At 45.2% G+C, this 26,695-nt stretch overlaps 1 protein-coding gene, 1 long non-coding RNA gene and 1 other non-coding gene across 3 annotated transcripts; 1 reads left to right on the forward strand and 2 right to left on the reverse strand.

The window, feature by feature from the left end:
* Positions 1-1,458: 1,458 nt before the first annotated feature.
* On the reverse strand, positions 1,459-2,591 carry LOC104585525. The gene is made up of 2 exons (XR_733309.3): positions 2,366-2,591; positions 1,459-2,051 (listed from the first exon to the last, which is right to left on the reverse strand). It is a non-coding gene; the product is annotated as an uncharacterized LOC104585525 (long non-coding RNA).
* Positions 2,193-2,338, reverse strand: MIR160B (microRNA MIR160b). Its single transcript, NR_126869.1, has one exon. It is a non-coding gene; the product is annotated as a microRNA MIR160b (primary transcript).
* A 9,850-nt stretch (positions 2,592-12,441) lies between the features above and the next one.
* LOC100839981 (metal transporter Nramp3) lies at positions 12,442-18,931 on the forward strand. Its single transcript, XM_024457271.1, has 14 exons — positions 12,442-12,598; positions 13,888-14,050; positions 14,308-14,386; positions 14,478-14,518; positions 14,681-14,759; positions 14,879-14,983; positions 15,255-15,364; positions 15,647-15,828; positions 15,916-15,985; positions 16,818-16,991; positions 17,270-17,374; positions 17,862-17,993; positions 18,123-18,218; positions 18,315-18,931. The coding sequence occupies exons 2-14, from the start codon at positions 13,922-13,924 to the stop codon at positions 18,666-18,668; spliced, it is 1,656 nt and encodes a 551-aa protein (XP_024313039.1). The 5' UTR covers positions 12,442-12,598; positions 13,888-13,921; the 3' UTR covers positions 18,669-18,931.
* Positions 18,932-26,695: the final 7,764 nt, after the last annotated feature.

Consider the following 26,695-nt stretch of genomic DNA (forward strand, 5'->3'; position numbering starts at 1 on the left):
AGAAGCTGGATTCATTTTCTCGCAAAAAGAAGAAGCTGGATACATGCATATGAATGATGAACCTGCATGTACATATGCATGCACAAGAAACACACACTCTGTTGTAAAGTGCCTAAACAAGATTGTCATCTACGAGTATAGTATGATTTTGTTTTCTAAGTTCTTTTGCAACATCATATAGCTCCCGCCCAGATTGGAAGTATATATATAAAAGCTCTTTTACGGTGATTGACGATTACTTCTCAGTATTCTCGCGAGAATTAATTCCGTCCGTTGATTATCGGGTTACCTTGAGGTTTCGGTCTTCCAAGATCTCAACCAAGCCGCGGAGCAGAGAGAGCGATGAATCAATCTAGCTAATCAACCGAGGCCGTTCTCTCTTGCCGGAGCTAGATGGAGACGGTTTGATTCTTCTTAATTTCTAGCTCTAGCTCCAACACGCTCTCGTCCAGGCGAGCTCCGCTCCGGCGAGCCGCAGGAGCTTAGATTGATTAGGAAAGACGTCTTCTCCGGTGCATGCATTCCGTTAATTGCCCATTAATGCAGGGATCGAAATGCTGATTTTTTTCCACTAACGAAGGAAACCGCTGATTTTCTCCACGCATGATGCAGCACTGCTTTGTGGCTACGGATTTTTCTCACTGCATGCAACTGTTTCTGTGCCTTACATTTAGGAAATCTGGGGAAACACTTACCCTTATATTAAAAAAAAAGGGAATATATTGGACCAGATTTTTTAATCTTAGCAGCGGTGTGCTTTCCAATACTTCAGTTGGTTAATTGGAGTACATTGTCTTGCAATTTTTTTTCATCGAAACTCCTTTCGGAAATATCACTTTAAGATTTCATTTGTTTCAATAGATGACCACTAGCTAGGCTCTAGCTACCGCAAATTGTATTGAATTTCTATGTTTTTTGGTATGTCCCCAAATTTTCAAAAATCCTGCCAACCGGAGAGAGGCTTAAGCCCTAACGAACAAGTTTGAAAGACGGGAAATGTTTCCTCCCTGGAACCACAACACTATGAAACAAGGATTTTGAATTCGCATGGATTGCTGGATGTATATTCATCACGGAAACTGATGACTGAGCCGGGTTTCGGCATGTTCTCCTCAAATACATTCCACTAGCTACAATTCTTTCTGTTTTTCATCTGCATGAATAGGAAGAGCTCTTGCTGACCTCTTTTCGCAAAAAAAAAAAGGTAGAGCTGCCAATCGCTCAAAAGAAACTGATACTGACTGCATATGGTAAGGACACATTAATGCAAATTAAACAATATTTGGAGAGAAACATGAGAATAAAAATAGGAACTCTTGTGGTCAAGCAAACAAGTAGTAACTGAAGATTGATATCCGTTACAGATGGCCATATATTTTGTAGCAGAAATTTTAGTGAATTGCGTGTCAGTTGTCAAAAAACGCATACGTCTCCTTTAAAAAAAACGCATACGTTTCCTTAAAAAAAAAAGCGCATACGTTTCGAGATGACTAGAGCGCCAGCCCAGCAAAGGGCTAGATTACAAACTGCAAAGCAGCCGTTACAAGTTCAACGTCTACATACTTCCATAACCATGGAAAGTAGAGAAATAAAGCCAAACAAGAAAAGCTAATTGAAAGTAGTAACAGCCTTTTCATGTGAATGAGCTGGTGAGGAACAAGATGGTCAGAACAATTACAGTGCTAGCTAGCTGCAAGGTAAACATGGGTTTTCAGAAAATGGAAGACACGGTGAACATAGCAAAGAGTTGTATACAAATGCTCCTAATTATCCTCGAAAATTAGTATGGTTTTAGTTTGACATTTCAAATCAGGAAAACACGGGAGGCGCTATATTGTATCAACTAATAATTACCATTTTTTCACTCAAGATTAGCATAGGCATGCATGAGGAACGAAATGGGAAAGAAGGAACAGAAACGGCTGTTTAATTTGGGGACCGAGAGGTGACAGCTAACAAAACAGCCTGCAGAACACCTCACACGCTCATCTGGATCAAGCTTGAACACGACATGGAGGATTCATGAAGAACCATCGATTCACAGCCGGCCCCTGCACATACAAATTGGCCGGGAAACCAAAACAAAAGCAGATCACATGGAAATAAGACAGGCATATATAAACATGGAATCTTTGCTATGCATCGACATGTTGGAAGAAAACACATCTGGCAGACAAATAGATATATTAGGATGGATGGATCGATCATGGAGCTTGTATGTATGCATGCTTGGCTCCTTGCACGCCACCCACAGCATCCAACCTCGGCACGGATCGGGCTACATGTGTGGCATACAGGGAGCCAGGCACGCAGCCGATGATCGATTAATTCGGATCGATCGAATCCAAAGGAGGAAATAACAAACCTTCTTGCAATTAAGCTGCTGGCCGGACGACGACGAACTGTAGCGGATACTCGAGATCGAGAGGGACGGACGAGACTACATGTCTCCATCTGCATCTGTAGCAGGGAGAATCCATGGAAAGAAAGAAACAAGAGAGGAATTTTTCGCTGGCAAACGACCGGAGTCGCTGGCGGCGGCGGCGGAAGGTGTGTCTGTGTGGTGCAAGCCAAGGGGGGAAGGAGCTGGATTTTATAGAGGGGGTGGTTTGGGGTTGCTCTCAGCTCTCCCCCTTGCTTGATGTTTTACTACTTGGTCTACCACCCAACCAAATTAACAACGGTTATTCTACCAATTTTTTATTCTACAAAAAGTAATCAGGCGTGGGGGGGGCTAAGCAACAAAACACTGGCTAGAGACATGTGCATGCATTATGTATTTGGGGGCTTGGATGCATGCAATGGGAGGTTAATTCGTTAATTAACCAAAACGGGGAGGAGGCCAGGATTCCAACTTTTCATGCATCAGAATATTATCCTATAATAATATTGGTATATAAAAAGGCCCATCTTTAAAATGTCAGGTTATTTTCTCCTTCCACCAACTCTCGGATGCATGTTCTAATAAGAGTACTCTTCTAATAAATTAATCTTTGACTAGCTAATGTATGAAGTAGAGCAGCACAAAGCGTATGTTTGTGCGAGCGGTTTTGTTTTTCCTCAAACTAATACTCTCTCCGTTGCAAAATAAGTGACGTGGATTTGTATATATTTTTATAGAAATCCACGCCACTAATTTTCGGAGGGAGAAATACATGAGATTTAATGTTTGATTCAACATTTTATTAAATCCTTCTTGGTAGCGGTGATTTGGGAGATATGACTTGCATACCGAAATAGAGCTACTACATAGATAAGTGTATATGAGTACCGACATTAGTTTGTTGGTGCACACTGTATAATACTTCTTCTTTTCCATATTATAAAGCTTATGGTTTTTGCTGTTAAGTCTAATTTTTTAAAGTTTAACCAAATTTACAGAAAAACTATCAGCATTTACGATATCAAACCAATATCAATATATCAACCATGGAATATGTTTTCACAATATATTTATCTGATATTACTATGGATGTTGACATTTTTTCTATAAAATCAGTAAAACTTTTCATTTTTGACCTAAAACAAAAGGCATATGTTTTATAATATGGAAAGGAAGGAGTCTAGATCAATAATTATTACTGCAAACTTACTACTCACTCAGCATGCCAGTGCCACCACCAACAACCACCAGTATGGCTTTGAGAAAATGCAGTGTTAAGTTATTACTGCCAAAAATATCTGACCTAGCTAGTTAATTAAATAAAAAAATAATTGCACCCTTTTTTTCTGTTAGTAGGTTGGATGAAGCTGCTGAGACGAGACAGAGCTCATCATCGATCTCACCCCTGCAAGCAAAGCCGTCTTTGTACATGTAGGCTCCTTGTGAGTAGATAGCTCTAGCTAGGCTAGGCTTATAGGGTCCTCGATCATGCAGTGGCACACTGTGAAGCTTTGGCTCTGGATGGAGACTACAGAGAGCAGATAGGCAGAGGAATCGCCATTATTCCCATGCTAGCTGCTGCGTGCACAAGCCATCATCTCACTCACTCACTCAGTCTTCTCACAGCCAGCAGCCCCCCTCTAAGAGAGATAGTCAGGCAGATAGAGAGAGAAGAGATACTGTAGTAGAAAAGCATGCATCTCTTTCTCTAGGTTTTCACTTGTGAATTGGGTTTTGTCTGGAGCAGTTGGACGGCATGCGCTCCAGATTCTTTTGCACCAGCCAGCCCTCATCCTCCATACCAATCGCCAAACCAGATCCTGCCGGCCAGCAGCAGCTCCTGCCCTCTCTCTGCACAATTTGGTAGGCGAATCAGGACCATGCCGCCGCATGCTGTGTTCTGCCTGAATTGTTTTTCCGATCCCCTACTCCTGCGTACAGTCGTTATTGTACTGTGGACACATACATGACATGCAGTCAAAAAATTTCAACGCCACTGTTCTTGGCCGCTCTTGCATTGCATTGCATATTCAGTACACACATCAATCGATCAGCTGGTTACTGTCTTACAGCTCCAACAGGAACATATATGGATCATGTATATACTCCCTCTACATGGCTGTTTAATTCAATTGACTGCAGTAGGAGGAGCATTTTTTTCCCCTTGTGCCGCTGTGCATTTCATATGTTATCTTTTTCTACTACGTACGTGAGCTAGCACTGACAGAAAAGCTGGCTGGCTGTAAACATTAGGTCACTGCTGCTCCAACTGTTATACTGTTATACGTGGATTGTGCGTTAATTAATGAATCAATTTGCTAATCTAATCAGGGCCAGCATGCAACTGCTGCCACTGGCCAATTGTTTAACTGAACAAATGTCAGCAGAGGAAATTAAAGCTAGTACCTTTTAGTTTCTTTCCACCCTCTGCTAGCTAGCTAGCTATCACATCTTTTGACCAGTAGCTGAGTAGTGGCCAAGATCACCTGGCATGCAAGTGAAGGCTTGGTTAATTAGCGTATACTTGGCAAAAAGCTAGCTGAAGTACTCTCTCTTTCCCATTATATATACTAGTAACGCACGTATTTTAAGATTCCAAATTTAATTAGCAAAATATAAATTATATTTCATAAAAAATATATCATTAGATTCGTAATCAAATGAACTTTTTAATGATATATTTTTTACGTCATATAATTTATATTTTGATACTTAAATTGACAATCTTGGGACGCGTGCGTGTCTCGTATATTGGGACGTAGGGAGTAAAGTGCATGCAGAAGCATTGTTAATTTTGGTTACACGTAAAGATATGGAAATTTTAGTTGGTTTGGTTGGAGTTGGAGGTGGTGGCAGGCAAAGAGATGGATGAATTAAGCAAGCAAATTAAAATAAAGATCAGTGGAGAGGTAGCTAGCGCCATGGAGTGTATCTGTTGGGGCCTTCCTCCCCGAGGGAGGACAAGGAATGTTCTCCAAATTTATACTAGTGTCTAGTGCTTGCTTGCTTGCCCCTTGGCTCAGACGGCTCCACACACATGCACACGCCACCACACGCAAAGCGAACTGGCCAGCTAACTTTCACATTTGGATGCATGCATCACTTTCACAGTTTCATGCACAAGAGAGCTCGCTCGATCCATGATTCTGCTGTGTTCTGCATCGAGGAGATAAACACACTTTCTTGCTCCCTCCGATACTAAATTATCGTCTCAATTTTATCCAAATATGAATGTATTTATTTTTAAAAAATATTTAAATATAGTAGATACATGTAATATTTCGATAACAATTTAGGATCCGACAGTGAGTATTTTTAACCATTCTTCTTCGACTGAAAAGAAAAATGCTCTACGAAAAAATGAATAAATTAGCATGCATGCAGATGATTGCATTGCTGGAGGAACACTGTGCGGGTGATATATATTCGGTCAACGAAGGGGCTGCAAGCAGTCAGCGAGGAGGAAAGAACATTTGGAGGCATATGCACCCACGCGCTCAGACCATATTATCCTGTGGTCGGATTCTGCGGGGGCCATGCACAAGCACAAACTGTGTATCCGCCACCGTTCGTACAGCCCAGTCTGTGCGTGTGTTTGATGTATGAACAAAGATGGTCAGAGAGAGACCCGCTGGCCGCCGGCCTTTGCTGCTGGATCGACCCGCGTGCATGCATGTGTAGTGGGGAATCGAATCCTTCGTTCCTTGCATGTTTTTGCATAAAGCTTGCAGCCTTTCTCATCATTCCTGCCTGCGTGCCACGGCCACGAGCTAATCGAACAGACGAAAAACAAATGGATCTCGTTAATATTAGTACTTTCCGTACAACAAAAATATATCTCAATTTTGATTAAATTTAAATGGATGTATACACTAAGTCTGTTAGTGGTAATCTTGATTAGACTAGTGGTTAGTGGCATGCATGAGTTTGTTGCTCAGGCGTGTGGACCAAGTTGGCTGCATGTAGTAGGGACCGTTGCTGGCTGTTGGAGGCAGCCGCGTCGTGCGCGCGGCCAGGCGAGCGAGGTGGGCAGCGTGCGTGCGTGCGCATGTGCTTGGCCCGTGTATAAAGCCCGTACTGCTTAGAGAGTTGCGTAGAGAGCGGTAGCTACGAGAAAAATGTAGTCTCCAGTGGTCTCTCGTGTGGGTGTGCCCATGGTGGTTGCCGGGGCTGCCGTCGTGTGGGGTCGAGTCCTTTGTACATATGTGCGCGAGGCATGGGTATGTATCCAATTTGAGTAAAGAGAAGCCGTTCGTCGGCGGAGGCGTTTGTGCGCCGAGGCGTATGTCGCCGGAAATACTCGTGTCTCGAGTTCGTCTCCTTCCGTCATCCAGCGTTCGTTTCGTCGGAGGGCTGTGCCAACAAAGTCATATCTACATACATCTAAATTTTAACAAATTTAAAACATCTTCTGTTGGACGAGGGGAGTATATTAATTTGAGTGGATGGCAAAGCAAAGGAGTCTTAACATGTGACGGTATCATGCAATTATTTACCTTGCGCAGAAAAGCTTCCTTTTTTTTATTATGAAATGATCTACAAGTGTCTTAATTGATCTTCACCAGCCATGTCATGAAGAAAAATTGATCTTTTTCGTAAGAGCAAAGAAGCTAGCTGATGACAATACTACAAATAGGTAGGAAAGCAGCGAGGAGGGGGGAAAGGGATCGAGAGCGTTGATGACATGCATGACGCCTAGATGTTATGCAGCTTCCTCAGGGAAAAAGACCCAAGCTCCCACGTGTAAAGATCGAGATCAGCACGACTAATTATGCTTAGCTACTTAAGCACTATCATCTTTAATTAATTCCACGCGGTCGCCGTCCAACCCAACACAACTTTAATTAATTTGTTTCTTTTTATCTGAACACAGCTTTGCTGGAGGAAACAGACACCTGCGTGCGACGGACAGCTCCAGCTTGTCTGTTTTAATTTCTTTCACCATGTACACATACTTTCTTCTACAAACCCATATCACAATCAATAGTTGTAAGAAAATGATAATTTGTCAGCTAATAATACATAAAGAATAGCTAACTTCGACAAACAAAGTGATGCATAATTTCTTTCTACCGAGGGCAGCATGTTTCCAAATAAATTGGCATTACCGGAGCCATCTCAAAAGAAAATACCTCATCCGTCCGGGAACAAGTGACCAGGATTGTCTAGATTCGCATGCATCTATAAATTAGAACTCGTCCAGATACATACAGTTATCTAGACAAATCTGAATCACTTAGTACTTACTTTAGAGGTATATAGCTCAAGACCGTCCATCGGAAAAGTTTATGACAAAATCAAGAGAGAGATGGGCACATCGGAGATATTCCTCGAGGTATATCCTAGTTAACCAGTATGACTCACGTTTGGGGTCTTAGTTGAAACTTGAAAGATGTCCACCATAAGTGTATTATAGATCTCTTCTTTTTCTCGGCGCATTGGTGTTTTCTGTCCGTTTAGTTGTATAGGTATGGCATTGTATTTTGAACTATTTTACGGTGATTGTCGAGTACTTCTCGGTACTCCCGCCGGAATTAATTCTGTCCATTGATCTGCATTATTAATCTATATCTATACTATTTTGTTTTTGAGCTTTATCTGTAATATTCTTCTTTAATCGTGTTCCCCATGGAATAAACGGTTTAGATTTATCAGGCTAGGCCCACCCTTCGCCTTCATCGTTTCTAGACTGAATATCTGTTTCCCCTCCTGCCATGGTGCTGTGTGGCAAACACGACGCCGGCATGCGCGTCTTCCGGCCGGAGCCCATCGAGGTGTTATGTGAAGATTGTCTGCTTACGCGAGAGGATGAATAATCTCGTGCGGCATTCGGTTTCCAGGAACGTCAATACTAATCTGCACTTTTCTGTCAAAGCAATCAGTCGATTGTTTAGCCGTGATACAGAGAGAGGCACACCGACCAGATTGCCATCGTTGGGTGTTCCTTCGGAACCCATCTCGCACTCTCCGGCTATCCCTTAATAATCCCCTTTGGCCCGCCCTCTAGCAGTTTCTCCGGCGGCCCCAAAATTCCTGACCGGCGTTGCCTCTCGCAGCAGCCATCGAACGAGGAACAGCGGGAGGTGGTGACCATGAGTCCATGATAATTCGGCTGAAAAACTATGTTCAACCATGACAGCGAGGATTGCTGGTGGAGGCCGAGCTAAAACTATGGATATGTCAGATTTACCGAGGGAAAATGGCAGGAGGCAGAGAGGGAGGTGCATGTGGGAAGAATCTAGTTGAGCTCTGGGAGATCGAGGCGGCGGCCGGAGCCGGAGAAGAACGGCAGTGCGATGCGTGGGACGACGAGTTGTAGTGGATTTGTTCATCGCTCAACTCACAGGCTTACGGGATTGCATGATCCTTTCCATTTATTTTGAGATTACAAGTTTGTTTTTAAGCGATCAATCATTTTAGTTAAAAATAAATCAATAATTCTGATAGTTTCTAATATTTTCCAGTACTTTTGTTTTACTAGTTTCCGGTACTTTTCCTTTCTCTGCCATTGGATCAGCTAGGTTGGACGGTTTCTAAAATCGTCAACCATTGTAAAACTTGTAGTTTTATAAGAGAGAAATCTTCCTTGCGCAATGTAGGTCATGAACGTTACAGTTATGAACTTTGTTTAGCATACGCAACACAAGCGAGAACTCAATACGACCAGATGAAAAGAAACACCGATTACAACACCGAGCACACACCACCACACACACTCACAGAAAATGGGATCAGTCAATTGTATTTGTTGTAAACAACGGTTGTGTAGGCATTTATTTCTACTTTTGTAAAATAATCCTAGCTAATCTTACCATGCTGCGAGCTGCCCCACGTTGAAACTAAAGAAATTAAGATGGGCCGGCCAGCTAGCTTTTTTACAAAGAGGAGTTGACACGTGACAGGGAAGGGGGGGGGGGGGGGGGGGGGGCGCATCACGCATGCATCGACCGATCGAGATCCCTAGGAATAGCTAGCAATGCGTCTAGTCTCTAGTCACTGCAACAACACAACATACAGATATATATATAAGCTGCAGCACTATTATTGTTTCCAATGGGTTGGAGTTGTAAAGTGAAGCTTTCATGTTAAGTCACGGCCTCCTCTTTGGAGGACACGCCTTTTGCAGCATGTGTGGGCCTGACGCCAATCAGAGAATGTCACGGAAAGGAGGAGGGTGGAAAGGAAAAAGAAGAGGTTGATGGATGGATGAAGGGTTTGTCCCTCCCAGCCATGATGGATGCAGGGTTGATGGAGAGGCCTCTACAAAGCTCATGCATTGCCTGCTATGAGAGGTGACGTGGAAAACCCTTGTGTTTCTTGTGCCTGGAAATCTATCTAATGTATCCATCAAAGAAAAAAAAAACTATCCAATCCATTGTTAGGTGAAGTCTATCCTATAATTTTGAAGCTGGCCGACTTTACCGGGCCTCATCCTCTGTCCGAGATTAGATATGTGATCGGTTACTCTACTTAACGCAAGGAAACAACACTTACGACCATGATTTGATCTGACATATCTGGCTTAACGACTGATCATCCAACCTGGTTGCATGATTATTGATTCATCACCGTTTCATGTGTCAACATCGATTCTCATATCCATCCCTTCGAGCCTATCTGAGAACCCTAGCGGTCTCTCTGGACTTTGTTGTCAACCTCCTAACTCTCTCTGTTTCGACTTTCGAGCAGTCACGAAACATAATCTACGTAGGTTGAATCAACCATGCCGTAGACCAACGTGTGGACCACTAGCCATACTTCAGCGGAAGTTAAGAGTGAGTTGGGTAAAAATTATGGAAAAAAGTGAACCTTTTTTCTGCGAAAAAGCCCATACGATGAAATTATGCATGTCCCATGGTAAATTGAGGGCTAAATTTATGGGAAGAAAAACTAAAATATGAAGTAAAATAGCCATGAGTACAACAACTTGAAAAAACATCCGGTCAACCCCCTAAGTGGCATGCATGTACAGCTACGGTCCAGCTTACGTCGTGGCGCCGAATTCGGCCAACATGGCATGATGGTATGGACAAGGGCAGGGACGTTACGTGGCATGTACACTGCATGGGATGTAGCCTCCGAAATCGCCGCATTCATCAAATCCATCTCAAGCTTCTCCCTTTCCAAATCCCTAGCCAACCTCTCCCTGCTCTCTTCTAATCCAAAGCTAATCATACCATTATCACAGCCAGCAACAAGTTCCACCAACAAAAAATCACCTGATCATTCAACGAGAAAACCCTACCAAATGATATGAGGGCAGGAGCGTATAAATATGTAATTAGGAGGGAGCCGCCGACTTCAAAGTTGCAGTTCCATGTTGTCATCCAATTGATCGCCATTGTGAAGCCTCGCACCTGATGTTGACTTGATCGAGGAATCACCTCTCCTTATGTCGCCGTCCTAGTCTCGCACATGACTAGAATTGAAGTGGCTAACTTTTATGTGGCTTATTTTGCAAAAAAGAAGCCCGAGGGGTTTACGTGGCTGACACGTGAGACAAAATCCCGCCACGCTGGAATAAGATGGAGTCACGACGTAACCATCGATGCATGCACATACCAGTTTACGGCATCAATGTTGCGGTTTTTGAGTTGTTACAGTTATGTGCTTTCGTCGGTTTTTGATTGTTACAGTTATGTACTTATGTGCTTTCATCTGCCAAGTTGTTGTCTGCTGGACGAATTTTACCTAAAAAACTACTCCGTACGTTCTACGAACAAAAAAAGAAGAAGCAATTTTGCCCTTTTTGACTCGTGATTTCCTACCGCCACCTCTCACCAAACCACGTAAAATGATCTGAAGCGCGGTTGCGTCTCGTGGCCAGCTTTTTTTTTTCCGAAACAATGGGCTCTTCACATCGATTTCTATTAAAAAACCCGCTCCTCCTACGGTCTTACAGAAAGTGCGCCAAAATCTCGTGGTCAGCTGCTCGAACAGGCAAGCACAAGCACGATGTCAAACGAGACGAGAGGTTTGTCTGGCTGACTGGCTGGCTGCTGGTGTCCGCGTTGCTCGGTCCTCTCTAATTGCGGGCCTCCTGCGCAAACAACGAGCCGCCAGCCAGCAGCGGCCCGGGTGCTCCTCTGTCGGTCCAACGTTTCGCTGGACTTTCAAACCCAAAACGCGCGCTCGAGGATGCCACGGGCCATGGCCTGCTCCGAGGGATTGCTGGGCCCTAGAGCTTCGGTGTCCGTACGCACGCTACTAACCCATGGGCCTAGACGCGCAGCCGGAATCCAGCATCTCCATGGGCTGAATCCAAGCCGCGGGCGCGCCGGACGAAGCCAACCTCGACTCGGGTCGATTCGTTTTTTTTTCTTCTGATGAAAAGGAACGTGGGTGGGTTGCATTTCAGAAAAAACAAAAAACAAATCCCTTTTCAGAAGAAAGACATTAAGACAAGATACACTGGGACCCGTCAACAAAAAAAAAAAAAGAGATCAGATAGCTCAGGATAACAAGAAATGATCACCTAGATTTTGTTTTAGTACACTGCGCGCTATACCATCACTCATAATTATTCATGCGAACGAGGAAATTTCTAAGGTTGCACGGCTACTGGCCCGGTGGAGAAAGAATAGAGGCCCAAAATTAGCAGGACAGTCATTGAAAAAAAGAAAGAGCTGCAGGGAATAATAATAAAACGTGAAAAGTATGTAGACAGAAAATCGTCATTTTTCGCGCGGAAGTATATAGAAAATCATGAATAATTGGCCGTATTTATCTTCTCAAGTCTCGCTGATGCTGACACAGACGATATTCATGCCAAGATTTTCCTTCCTTTGGAAGAGCTCTCTGACTCTCTCTCTCTCTCGATTCTGCAGCGGTGGGTCCACGGCTCCGGGCACGCGCAAAGAGGTCGGTGACCTGTCACCTGTAGCGTCAAGTAATCCTTTCCGATCGGACGGACAGAGACACGTGGTACCCGCCCGATCCGACGGCCGCCAGAAGGCGAACGACGTGGCAAGCCGAGCGGAGCCGTGGCCGGTGCATCAGCGGCAGCCGGCAGCCGGCAGCACGGAGCTCTCTGCCTTTGGAATCCGTTGGACCACGTGCCCGGGCCAGTAGAAGAAGGATCAGTGGCAGGATTGGGATGGGGGACTCTCGTGGACTCGTGTTCCGTCAGAACCGAAAGTCTGAAAGGAGCGGGAGAGGCAGGCGACGTCGTCTCCTCGTCTTCTTCCTCCTCATCCGCCGCCGCCGCTGCCGCAGGTATGGGCCGTCTCCCTCCGTCCGGACTCGCTCTCTCCTCTCTGTTTTTTCTCCAGCCCGCACGCGCGATTGGCGGCCGCCCCGGCCCGCCAGATCCCCCTGCGCGCGGCCGCCGCGCGGACTGCCAATCTCGTTTTTAGTTCTGCGATTTCATGCAGCGATCAGGCCATGGATCGGGCAATTAGATGATGTTTTTTGCCGTCTGTTTGTTAAACTGGGATTTCTACTCGCAATCCTGGGAAGAGAGACGCATCATGCACATGCATGCAAACTCCTTACACACACTCAAGAAAAAATAATCTTACTCACCCTGTTTTGAAATGTTCACTCTGAGATGTTCTAGTTTTGATCTGGTTCAAACATTTTTAAATTTGATCATAGAACGATGTATCGACATCTGCAAGTCTAAATCTGTTTTTATTAAATCTGTCACGGAGGGGTATCTTTTTGTATACTTATTTTAATAATATAGACATATTTATTTAATATTTAGATATTACTCCGTATTATATTTTTCTATAAATGTGGCACAACTTTAAAAAGTTTGACTTGGAAAAAGGTTAAAGCATTTTATTTTTGGGATGGTTCGTACTACCTTAAACTTGAAAGCAAATTTCATTTCCTAGGGATCAGGATCATCCTCTGTTGCTCAGATTCCTCAAGCCTCATGGTTTTATTCGAACCATCTTTTTTGTTCGTGGCGTCTCTGATTGATGACCTCATGCCACACTTCTGGTTAAGCTCTCGACCGCTTTCCATTATTTTATCTCCATTTCACATGTCCGTATAGGATCCTGTTGCATTGAGCTTGCGTGTGGGGGGGGTAAAGGTACGTTGAAGCTTAGCGTTCCAATGTTTAGGTACTCTTCTTTCAACGAAAGTATATATCATGTACTGTTATTGTTTATATATTCTCGATGCTCCCTCTGTAATCACACACTTAAGTGTCTTTACCTCTAGACCGTCCAATTTGCTCAGAGGAATATATCTTCCTGACTAAAGTAGATGTCTTTGGCTCGAGCATGGTCATCCCAATTGCCAGATCAAGATTGGTCCAAATTGCCACTTTTTGATGTACATACTGTATCTTTCCTTTGGTCCACTATTTTCAGGTCTTCGTGTTCATTTATCTTATCTTCTTTTGTTAGTGGCTATGGTTCTTGCCATCCTATTGGGAAGCTATCGTACACCTCCACTAGTAGGCATATTCTTTGTACTTAGTTACTGAGATAGTGTCATTACAAAGCGTACCTATAAATAACACCCCTTGTTGAATTGTGTGTTTGCAGCTAACAGGCTTGAGGGTCCTTTGGAGAGAGTGGGATGAGTGGCTCAAGGCAATGCTCATCACAGCCACAATTTATGACCAGCGTCGGGCAGAATAATCGCTCGAATGGACCTGGCACTCCTCTTATTGACAGCGTTGATGTTGATCAGATTGTTATTTCGGAGGTATGGTATATGTGTATGATACTTCTTGATTGGTTTTGAAAGATAAAAAAGAGTCACTATGGCAACTACTATCCGAGCTTAGTTATTAGGTTCATTCTTTGCTTCCTTATTCAAGATTATTCTCACATGTGCATCTGATGCGGTGATGTTTTAGAATTTGTACTTTTAACGTGATGTGCCAAAATCAGTGTTTTTCTGGATTTATCTCTGGATGCTGGGGTCAAATGAAGAAGACTGACTATTTGTGCTATTGACAGAAAAACAGTTGGAAGAACTTGTTCTCATACATAGGGCCTGGATTTCTCGTCTCTATTGCATATATTGATCCTGGCAACTGTAAGATTAGTTGGATTTGTTTTTAATTTCATTTTGAGTACTCATTCTCTATTTTGTCTGCTGATGACTACTAAAATCGACCCATCTGCAGTTGAGACGGACCTACAGGCTGGAGCACTATACAAATATCAGGTGCATCACTATTTTTGTCTTGTTTCTAGCATTTTGTGGTCCTGTCTATCCTATCTTTCCTAGAAAGTATGGGATTCTATAGAGGGAACTTTTGTCATCTATCATTCAGATAGTTCATGATTATCACTACCAAGAATCATAACCATATTGTTTTATTGCCAGCTTCTTTGGATCATACTTATCGCGTCCTGTGCTGCACTTGTAATCCAATCACTTGCAGCCAGCCTGGGGGTTGTAACTGGTCAGTATTATGAGACATGCAGCACTAGCACTTATCTTTGTTTTGTTTAGCATCCATTATTGCTTGATTGCTTCCACGTGAGCGTTTCTGATAATTTTTCAACTTTCACTGTATGATAGGGAAGCATCTTGCTGAGCATTGCAGAGCTGAATATCCCAAGGTCACAAATTTCATCTTATGGATTCTTGCAGAACTGGCTGTAGTCGCATGCGACATTCCTGAAGGTATTAAAATATGGAAAGACTTAAAGTAGAACTTCTGCCACATGCTTTGCATTCTGATTGAATCACAGAGCTACCTGGGTTCCACAGTTCAGATGTTTCATGATGTTGCAGGCAAACCCCATTATATAAACAAAATCTAAATTTTAAAAATTGCAGTTTGTGATACGGAAACTGTCAGTTAAATTTCCATGTAACAGATATTTGCAACTACATGTTGATTCTGTCTGGTAATTATACCTAATCAGATTTGGTGATTGCTCATTCATTTCAGTAATTGGAACTGCTTTTGCTTTGAACATGCTCTTTAAAATCCCGATATGGTGTGGTGTTCTCATAACCGGATTCAGCACTCTGATGCTCCTGTTCCTACAACAATATGGGGTAAGAATATGTCCTTTTTTACTTTCAGAGTATTTCTGAAAGGTTAGTATTTTTCCATGAGGTTCCAATGCCATAGGTTAAAGAAATGTTTTTTTTTCCTTTGGAGACCTGTATGTTTTTTGCCGCTTGCAGTATTTTTTTTTCTGGAACCTACAAAGTACTTTTTAAATGAGCTTTGTTAGCCGTTACCACAGGTCTTTAACTAAGTATTGCATTAGTCTCACACGAGCAATGTTTGTAGTCTTGTTGCTCATATTGCATATTGCGTTTTTTTCAATGCAGGTCCGTAAGCTGGAATTTCTGATAGCTTTTCTGGTATTCTTAATAGCAACTTGCTTCTTAGTTGAACTTGGTTATTCTAAACCAAATTCTTCAGAAGTAATGAGGGGCCTTTTTGTTCCTGAGATCAAAGGAAATGGAGCTACAGGTTCTGCTATCTCACTACTTGGTGCCATGGTGATGCCGTAAGCTTCTTATCCATCTCTTGTTCCCGAGCATTTCTTAATATTCTAAATTAGACATTTTTTCATTTTTCTATTAAAAAACTGCAGGCACAATCTTTTTCTCCACTCAGCATTGGTACTATCGAGAAAAGTGCCACGATCTGTTAATGGGATCAAGGTATTTCCTTACCTTAACCTAACGTGTTATTGTTGTTTTGATATCCTATGTGCACCCAAATTTGTCAATGTTTGTAGGACTAGGCATTAATTCGGTCTGAATGTTCGGGTATTTCGGGTTCCTAAAAATGAGAATGAATTCCTGAAGAGGAAAAACAAGAACCGATTGACCGTTTAATTCAGCGGTTCCCTGAATGGACCGAAACATATAAAGACCTTTATTGCTCCTCGATTTTTTTACATGAACAGTAGATCAAACATAACAAATTAATGAACCAATCACAAAAAATATCTCCGTTTTAAAAAAACAAACCAATCACGAAAAAATATAGCAACAATACATAATGAATGCCCAGTCAGTCAAACACAAGTAGTTGGAAATTCATACTCCCTCCGTACAACAAATTATGTCTCAAGGTTGTCAAAATTTGGATGTATTTAGACATGACTTAGTGTATAGATGCATTCAAATTTAGTCAAAGTTGAGACATCTTTCGTTGGACGGAGGAAGTACAACATACTCTTAGATGTTTGGACTCAATTGCTCACGTGCTCAAGGATTTTACAAAAAATCCGGTCTATATGGTTTATTTGGGTTTTCAATGTCGAGACCTGAACCCGAGACTCAATAATATGAAAGTAAGAACAGAACCTGAAACCCGATACCTGAATAGACCGACAATTTGGTCTATACGGGTCCGCTTCGGCCTGGTTTTCGGGTTTCAGGTCTGAAGTACCCACCCCCAGATGTTTGGTGTGTTGAGAGCACATCTTATTATTAATTTCAGAAGTATGCATGAGGATTACTTACATCTTTTTCTACTTCCTTGCAGGAGGCCTGTAGATTCTATATGATCGAAAGCGCGTTTGCCCTCACAGTAGCATTTCTGATCAACATATCTATCATATCTGTTAGTGGTGCAGTCTGCAATTCAAATAATTTGAACCCAGAAGATCAGATGAACTGCACTGATCTAGATCTTAACAAGGCTTCATTTTTGTTAAAGGTTGGTCAGGACTTTGGTCTTTATATTATGGTTTCATCATAAGTTTATTTTTAATTAGACAATATTTGCTGAAGAACGCTGTTGTAAGTATCATGTGCTAAGTTAGCATTTGATCTGGAGGGTGGCAAATGCTCTATTCTTTCTCAATTAGACCTAATTACTAACCGATATGCAACAAAAGAAAATAGCTTTTGTGTGTGTGTGTGTGGGTGGGGGGGGGGGGGGCGGGCTTGAACTAAGCTCCGCCATTGCGTGTTGATTTCTGCCTGTTGCTGTAGAATGTCCTCGGAAATTGGAGCTCAAAGGTTTTCGCAATTGCCTTGTTGGCATCTGGACAGAGTTCTACAATTACGGGAACTTATGCAGGACAATATGTCATGCAGGTTTGCATCTCTTGTATCTATCATGTAAATTGCAATGTTGTCGGAATGTATCTTGTTCTAGTGCATAGAATACTCAAATATATTTGCAAATGTAAGCAAAGATGTAACAAAGTAACCATGCATGTGATTTTTAACGACATTTAGTATCTTAATTGAGCTTTGTATAGGTATCACATCGAAATATCTACAAGGGAAACATTATGTTTGAAATGCATGCTTTTTCTTGGTTTATTAAATTGTGAAAAAAGTGGACAAGAAAGTGGGAAAACTTGGGGCACTACCATTGCTATTATACCAGCTTAATCAAGATAAATTAAACTGTAGATAAAATGGATGGAGACGGTAGTAAGCCCTGGGCAAAAAACATGGTTGGGAACTATCCTACTTTTTTATTTATTTTTTGCATGTAAATGGAAAGTAACATATTCCATACCTCTGAATTTTTATCTTATATACTGTGATAACCTTTAGTCTTTTCTTAATCTAGGGATTTCTAGATCTTCGGATGACATCTTGGTTACGGAACCTTCTAACTAGGTCCTTGGCAATTGTGCCTAGTCTGATTGTATCACTAATTGGTGGTTCCTCAGCAGCCGGCCAATTGATTATCACTGCGTCGGTAATTGCTGAAACTCTTTGCTTTTCCATCATCCTGCTGCTAATCTTTATAAGAAACTCTGCTGCACATGAAAGTCAATCTGTATATGTACTTGTAAACTTTATTATAATTTCTGACTGTTATATGCAGATGATACTGTCATTTGAACTTCCTTTTGCTCTAGTGCCACTTCTTAAGTTCACCAGTAGCAAAACAAAGATGGGGCAGCACGTAAATTCACGATTCGTAAGTTTTTCACCGCCAATAATTGGAAATGCTAAACAACATAGCAATGTGATTACTCATTTCCGATGCATCTAACTGGCATTCCGATGCATGCAGATTTCTGTGCTAACATGGGCTATCGGTTCATTCATCGTCATCATCAACATCTACTTCCTGATAACCAGCTTTTTGAATGTGCTCCTCCACAGCGGGCTATCCACCGTGTCCCAAGTATTTGCCGGAATATTTGGGTTCCTTGGCATGCTCATATACATTGCCGCGATCCTCTACCTCGTCTTCCGGAAGAACAGGAAGGCCACCCTGCCATTTTTCGAGAATGATTGCACGGTTGCAGTCACGGGCCAGAACGTAGGCACCGGGGGTGGAGGCTCTGAGCTGGGCCATCTTCCCCGGGAGGATATCTCCAGCATGCAGCTTCCTCATCAGCGGCCTGCATCTGATCTGGACTAAATGTAGTAGTCGCAGTGAGGAAAGTAGCTAGATAATATTTCTCATGATGAGCAGTCGCTCTATAACTGAAGAGCTAGGTGTCATCAGGTATTGACGTACTAGGTAAATCCTGATGCTATCTATAACTTCCTTTCTGAAAGAGAGTCTCGTGGACAACAATTTTCCTGCTATGCCGTCAATTGTATACAGGCGAATTGCTATAATCATAGTAGAGTTGTTTTTTTACAGTATCACGGAATTAATTTGGACGGTCAATTCCCTTTGATCTGAAGACAGTCACTGAGATTAGTTTATACTCCTTGATAATCCAATTTAGATGTATAGAGTATCATCTCAAAACAAAAGCGGAGTATCAAGAGCCATGGGTAAAAATGTAATCTAATCCACGACGCTGGCAGTTTTCCCTCTTTCTCCATTTCCCTTGGCGCTCTCTCTCTCTCTTTGTTATAGCTGGCCATCGGGCCCGGGCCCAAAGAAAAGCCCGATGGACTAGTCTTAAGTTGTGCCAATACCTAGGCCGGCATGTGCTGCGCCTAGGCCGCAACTTTGCGCTCAGCCCGATTAGCACTTTTTTTTTCATACCAGGCTTCCAGCAGCTGGCATTGTGCATATGCCTCTTTCCTCCTTTTTTTATGCATTTACTAACTACTGTTGCTGGGCTCAGCCCAGTTAGCATTTTTCTTTTGTTTTTCTTTATTTCTTAATGTTGGGCCTGGCCTAATGAGCCTTTTCTTTTTCTTCTTCTTGCTGGCAGGGAAGTAGGGAACGGGCCTGGGCTATTTTACATGCCCTTCAGGTTTAAAGGGGCCAGTGTCGGGGGATGACCCCGGGTAGAGTCTTGCCGACACACATTAGCCGAGATGACGAAGGCAAGACCGGCATAGGCATATACGCCGGCACCCTTAAGCCAAACTAATACTAAGCCGGGATACCAGGTGTATGCCGGCACGTTTATCTTGTCTTACGTGTTTGCAGGATAAGGACGAGTACACTGATCTCGGCCCCCGCCGAGATGGATCAACGATCTTATCCTTATCTCATGGCGCAAATAAAGCAGCGTTCTCTTTATCACGGGAAAGCAGTCGCTGCTTACGTCGCGGTGCCAGACGACTGCGCAGAGAAGCACCGAAAGAGAATCTGTGACGGAAGCCGGTAGCTGGCAGCAGTACTTGTTGCAAGGCGCCAGAAAAAGTAAATTTGTCTTGTCCCCTGCGGTGCCACCTGGAGGGAACCAAAGCGCGTGCCCAGCGGGGCCCAAAGAAGATAACGTTACCCCTTGACCCACATGTTAGTGGGACATGAGCGGTCCATAAATAGAGCACCGCCCCTCTCCGGAGAGGGGGCGATGACTTAGACATAGAGGGTTTTCCCTTTCTTCTTCTTCTTCTTCTTCCTCAAGAATACAGCTCAGGGAGCACAATTGTAGATCTCGGTATCTCGGCTAATACAACAAAGTAGGAGTAGGAGTGTTACCTCGGCAAGAGGGCTCCGAACCTGGGTAAATCTATGTGTGCTTGAGTGCTTGTGCGTGTTTCTCTTCACGTCCTCCCTCCTCCGGATCCTCCTTCGTCCATCGGCCCCAACATAAGCCATCCTAAGGCATCTGCCGTGACACCACCACGACAGTTGGCGCCCACCGTGTGGCCAGCAGCGGTGCTGGCTGGAGTTTTCATCCGGACGGGAAGCTTCCTCGTCACCGGAGAGCGCGTGGTCTCGGGTTTGGTCCAGAGATTCGGCTCTCTGGGCTTCATCGACAACAATGCGGGCTGCTTCAACAACGCACCGCTTCCTTGCGTGGGCCGCTTCATCAACTTCAGCATGCATGAGGTTTATGTCGCTACCGACAGTCCCTGCAGGTACCCCGAGCGGGTGGTGGTGGCCGAAGATCCCCCTGCTGTCTGCACGGTTCGCTGCAGGCATGTCGACTGCCCCGCTGACCGTGTGGAGGTCATGGTGACGGCTCATGGCGTCGATGCTGGCAAGGGCACCGCAGAGAGTGGCGCGGTCCCAAGCAAATCCGGCAGAATGACGAAGTTCCCCCTGGAGAAGCCGGATAACGTTGCTGCTCAAGCCGGCACATCGGCTCTGCCACCAAAGCCGACTCAGCTCCATGCCTCCATCGAATGGCTGACCGTGCTGCTGGCGTCGAACGCTAACCCGGCCCAGCTGCAAGCGGAGTTGGAGTTGGAGCGCCAAAAGCTGCTGAAGGAGGCTGTCGATGTGGCTCGCGCTTGGCAAGAACTTGATATCTCGCTCCGTGAGTATAACAAAGCCCATGGTCTCAATTCTACCGCATTGACTAACCCTAGCCGAGTTGGGGAAGTGCGTAACCGTGGCAGGAACTTAAACGCTGAGATAGCTAGAGATGGCATAGGGGTACTCGCAGTGTCGGCAAGTTTTGCCTCGGCACTGAAGCCGAAATACAACACCCCTGTCAAGAATCTCAGGGCCGCCGAGGCTGCGGCCGAAGAGTTGCCGAATCTCAGGGGAGAGGCACTCCGGCTGCAGCAGTTACGCGTGAAGGAGTTGCTCCGCATGGCTAACGAGCAGAATGAAGCATACATGAGGTTGAACGGCAAGCCCGGTGCATCTCAAGTCATTCACTCGGCAACAGGTGCTGATGGCCGGGCTGACAAGCAAGCATCCTCGCCTGGTGGCAAACGGGACAAGAGTGTCAACTCAGGCCGAGATAAGCGCCTAGAGCATTATGATCCGGTTCTGGCCGAGAAACAAATGGTCAGGAGAGTCGATGACAGCCAGAGTGGACTGCGTCTCGGCAACAATCGCCGAGATCAGCAAGAGCGTCACTCGGCTGGTCATGGAAACCAACCTCGGGGTCCGACACCCAATACAGCTGCTTGTCAGCAGGGTGTCGGGCGCAACCCCCTGTATCGAGGTGAAGATCGCCGGCAAGACCGTTACGATGACGGGTACTCGGCCATGGGTGATGAAGGTTATCTCAGGCGAGAGCGTGATAATCTCGGCCCACTCGGAGCTCGAGTTGGGAACATACAAGTGTCGCCGCTGGACGCCCGACATCGGCTCGACAGAATCTATTTGTTGGAACTTCTGGAAGAACAAGGCCCACCGGGACCGCGTTGTTTCGCGCACCGGATCATGAAGGAGACACCAGCCCAGGGTTTTCAACTGCTCAGGGGTACGAGAACATATGCAGCGGGCTGAGAAGGGTGAGGCAAGTCGGCTGCCCCCTCCTCCACCGCTCACCGGCGCTAACGCCCAGGTCCAGGGGCCCCTTCTGGTAATAATGCCGTCAATCAGGTGGAAGACCAAGGTATCCGACAATATGCCAGAAGAAATGAGTACAAGGAGCATCACCAGAGCTACATGATTTTCATCACGGAGCCGACCGACAAGCAAAGTCAGCGTAGGCGAGAGATGGAAGTCAATGCTGTGATACCATCTGTTCCTAAGTTTATGTACTGGTCGGAACACGAGCTCAACTGGAACTGGGCAGATCATCCCAAGGTTATGCCAAATCCCGGCGGATACGCTCTAGTGGTTGACCCGACACTCATCAGGCCCGACATTAACGTCAAGTTCACTCGGGTCCTCATTGATAATGGGAGCAGCATAAACATCATGTACCGGGACACGATGCTTAAACTCGGCATTACTGATAACATGCTTGAGCCTAGCCGGACTACCTTTCATGGTATCGTGCTGGGAGTATCTTGTGCCCGGTAGGCAAGATCCGAGTTGACGTTTTATTCGGCACCCGGGAGAACTGTCAGACCGAGAACCTGGTGTTCGAAGTGGTGGACCTTAGCAGTCCGTACCATGCCCTCCTTGGCAGACCGGCATTGGCCAAATTCATGGCGACTACCCACATAGGCTATCTGAAGATGAAGATGTCAGGGCCGAATGGCACCATAACCATTACTGGCAACTACAAGCGCTCAATGGAGTGTGTGTTGGGAATATGCCCTAGAGGCAATCATGTATGATGTAATTCCCAATGTATTCATAAAGATTATTAAGTTGTCCTTGTTTGAACATCTGATATGTATCATTGAATATGTGATTTGATTGTGGAACTATGTATTCATGTTGTTCATACGAAATTGTCCTTAGTCATTGAGGTTGTGCTGGACACATAACCTAGACTAATGTGAAAGTTGGCTGATGACTCGGTTCCACTTGTCATGGGCATGGTGATGTCATTCCAGCTTACACGGACTTGGCTAAAGAATTTAGCGAGTCGGACTGACCCATATTGAGATGCAACGAGTAGGTCGTCATTTGCATGTCTCAATCAATGTAATCCTTAGACCTGAGGTTACCGCACAATCCGAGTTGTGGATCACCAACTTAGGTTCTGTCAAACGTTGTTCCGTAACAGGACAGTTATCAAGGCAGAGTTCGGGTTGACTGAGAATCAAGCTGTGTGATGTGGATAACCAAGATGGGATTTTGGCCCTCCGACTGGAGAGATATTCTTTGGGTCCTCTCGAGTGATATGATTCAGGAAGTATGGCCTTGCGCGACTCGGTTAACTGTTAACCGGGTCGATCGACTAAGAGTTAGTCAGATGAATCGTATATCACAGATCGAGAAGAGAGTTGAACTATTAAAGGGATGACGATTAATCGCCTATAGTTCGACAAGGTATATCGTGAGGCAAAAGGGACTAAGACGTATGTCACATAGGAAGGTACGTCATCATGACTCGATGGTACTTGGGAGTCGGCACGTTCTGCTAGGAGCCGCTACCGATTGATCGATTGAGAGTCGGACTCCAATCGTGTCCAAGTCGCCATGAGCCTGCGGGGTCACACACTTAAGAGTAGGAGCAAGTATTTGGTCGGGTTGGACCCGAACCGGAAATGGGCTGACAATGCGAGTTGGACTCGCAGAGTGGATGGGCCACAAGTGCTGGAGCCCACTTCCACTCGGTATATAAGCAGGGGTGTGGGATGCCTAAGGGGCACGGTTCGCCACTCTCATGCGTTGAGAACCCTAGCCCTATTCAGTCCAACCGTCGCACCGGACCTAGCAGTCCGCCGCCGGAGCTCCTCCTCGCACGTGTGGATACCGGCAGAGGTGCTGTACGTTCAGCACTTCGACGATCGCGGGATTGGATCGGCTGGATCGGATCGAGGGACTGCACTGCATTAAGGCGCTGCATCGATAATCCGCAACTGCGCGTCTAGTGGTAATCCTCGTGGCCTTCTACCTCGGCTAGATCTTGGGAGTTCGCGTAGGAAAAGTTTTGTTTATCTCTACGCGCCCCTTCAGTGTGTGGCGGCCGGATCTGCTTTGGCCGAGTCACTGGTCATTGCTGACGAGAAGAAGAAATTACAAGAAGCTGTTGCGATGGCCCAGGCGGCACAGATTGGTCTGTCGGCTATGACCAATTCCCATGGAAGTGTGGCTTTTCAGGTAGCCAAGGAGACGAAGAAAATACAGGTCGACAGTGAATTCTCGGACCGCACCGTCATCATTGGTGCCGGCCTGGGTGAAAAATAGGAAGGCGAGCTCACCAGCTTCCTCCGTGAGCATCGGGACATCTTCGCATGGTCAAATCAGGACCTGTCGGGTGTGCCAAGGGAGCTGGCTGAGCACTCATTACATGTCAGACCAGGCGCAAGACCGGTGAAGCAGCCCCTTCGATGCTTCGCCGACGACAGAAGGAAGATCATATCAGAAGAAATATCCCGGCTTCTAACTTCTGGCTTTATCATGGAGGTTTTGTATCCCGACTGGCTGGCAAACCCGATCATGGTCGAGAAGAAGAAAGACGACCCAACTGTTGCCAAGGTGTGGCGCATGTGTATCGACTACACCAGCCTGAACAAGGCATGTCCAAAAGATCCTTTCCCGTTACCTCGGATCGATCAAGTGATTGACTCTACTGCCGGGTGTGAGTTGTTGTCTTTTGTAGACGCGTACTCTGGTTTTCACCAGATACCGCTGAACCCTAATGATCAAATAAAGACATCATTTATCACCCCGTTTGGGGCTTATTGCTATCGCACTATGCCGTTTGGCTTGAGAAATGCAGGGGCTACTTGTCAGAGATGCATGCAGAAATGCTTGCACGATCAACTCAGCAAAAATGTGCAGGTATATGTCGACGATGTCGTCATAAAAACCAAGGCAAGTGCCACGCTGCTGGATGATATCCGGGAAACATTCGCAAATCTGAGGAGATTCCGAATAAAGCTAAACCCGGCCAAGTGCACATTCGGTGTGCTGGCAGGAAAGCTGCTTGGATTCCTGGTATCAAGCCGAGGTATAGAAACGAACCATGTGAAGATTGCCGCCATAGAAAGAATGAAACTGCCAAAATGTCTCAAAGATGTGCAGAAATTCACTGGGTGCCTAGCATCGCTAAGTCGTTTTGTTAGTCGGCTGGGTGAAAAGGCAATGCCCTTATACCAGTTGATGAAAAAAACCGACAAATTTGTGTGGACGCAACAGGCAGAAGTAGCTTTTCAAGAGCTGAAGAAGATGATTGCTACGGCGCCAATACTAGCCTCGCCAATGGAGAAGGAGCCGATGTTGTTGTACATAGCAGCAACAAACCGAGTCGTTAGCGCCGTCATAGTGGTGGAAAGAGATGAAACCGGCAAATCGGTGCAAAGACCGGTATATTACTTGAGCGAGGTATTATCGTCGTCCAAGCAAAATTATCCCCGTTACCAGAAGATGGCATACGGCGTTTATATGGCGGCAAAGAAGCTGAAGCATTATTTTGATGCACATCAAATCCGGGTTGTATGTGAGGCGCCCATCTCGGAAATCATGAGCAATAAAGACGCGAGCGGCCGAATCGCAAAATGGGCTATTGAGTTAGCAGCCTACATGCTGTAGTACGACAGACGGGATGCCATAAAATCTCAGGCTCTGGCGGATTTCCTGGTGGACTGGGCCGAGATGGAATATGAGCCACCACCGCCTGAAACTAGCTACTGGAAGATGCATTTCGATGGCTCCAAAATGAAAAGTGCGCTTGGTGCCGGCATAGTCTTAACTTCGTCTAAGCGCGACCAACTTAAGTATGTGCTGCAAATTCATTTTGCGGCATCCAACAATGTCGCCGAGTATGAGACACTCGTGCACGGACTAAAGATGGCAAAAGAAATCGAAGTTTGTACGATTCAATGCTTTGGCGACTCGGACTTGGTAGTTTAGCAAGCTTCCGACAATTGGGACGCATTGGATGCCAATATGGCACTCTACCGCTTTCATGTTCAGAAGATCAGTGGTCACTTCGAAGGGTGCGAATTCCATCATATACCGCGGGTAGAGAATGAGGCAGCTGACACGCTGTCGAAACTAGGCTCAACACGACAGGCCATCCCGGCTGGTGTGGCATTGGAGCATTTACGCAAACTATCCATCAAGCCATCACCAGAGTCGGAGTCAATCTTTATCCCGGATAGCTCGGAAGCTGACGCCACCCCGATGGACATTGATAGTGGCAGCGGTTCCGGTAATCCGGGGACTGAGCACCCTAACTCGGTGGAAGCAATGACGGTTGAACCAATGGAGATAGACGAACCAGATGAGCCGGTTTTCACTACTCGCCCCGTACCGGCTTGGGCACAACCGATAATGTCTTACCTCAAAGACGGGAGTCTCCCGGAAGAAGAAGTGTCGGCAAGGCAAACACAGAAGGGCAAAGGAATACACTATCATCAATGGCGAACTATACAAGAGAAGTGTTAACGTCTTGCAGCGATGCGTTGAGCCGGCAGAAGGACAAGAAATACTCTGAGATATTCATCAGGGAGAGTGCGGTCACCATGCATCTTCAAGAACGTTGGTGGGCAAGGCATTCCGGCACGGTTTCTACTGGCCGAGTGCATTGCAGGAAGCGGAACACATGATCCGGAAATGCAACGGTTGCCAGAGATATGCCAGCAAGATTCACATGTCGGCATCTGAGCTCAAAACTATTCCAATCACTTGGCCATTTGCTGTTTGGTGTTTGGATATGGTGGGACCTTTCAAGCGGGCGCGAGGAGGCATGACGCATATCTTGGTCATGGTTGACAAGTTCA

The sequence above is a fragment of the Brachypodium distachyon genome, chromosome 1 (assembly GCF_000005505.3).
Source record: "Brachypodium distachyon strain Bd21 chromosome 1, Brachypodium_distachyon_v3.0, whole genome shotgun sequence".
In the NCBI taxonomy this organism is placed as follows: Eukaryota; Viridiplantae; Streptophyta; class Magnoliopsida; order Poales; family Poaceae; genus Brachypodium; species Brachypodium distachyon.

Bases quoted from the DNA above. Each gene is read 5' to 3' on its own strand.
- LOC100839981 (XM_024457271.1), top strand. From the start codon at position 13,922: ATGAGTGGCTCAAGGCAATGCTCATCACAGCCACAATTTATGACCAGC. The intron at 14,760-14,878 runs GTCAGTATTATG...ACTGTATGATAG, and splicing joins CAGCCTGGGGGTTGTAACTG to GGAAGCATCTTGCTGAGCAT. The intron at 17,994-18,122 runs GTAATTGCTGAA...TGTTATATGCAG, and splicing joins AATTGATTATCACTGCGTCG to ATGATACTGTCATTTGAACT.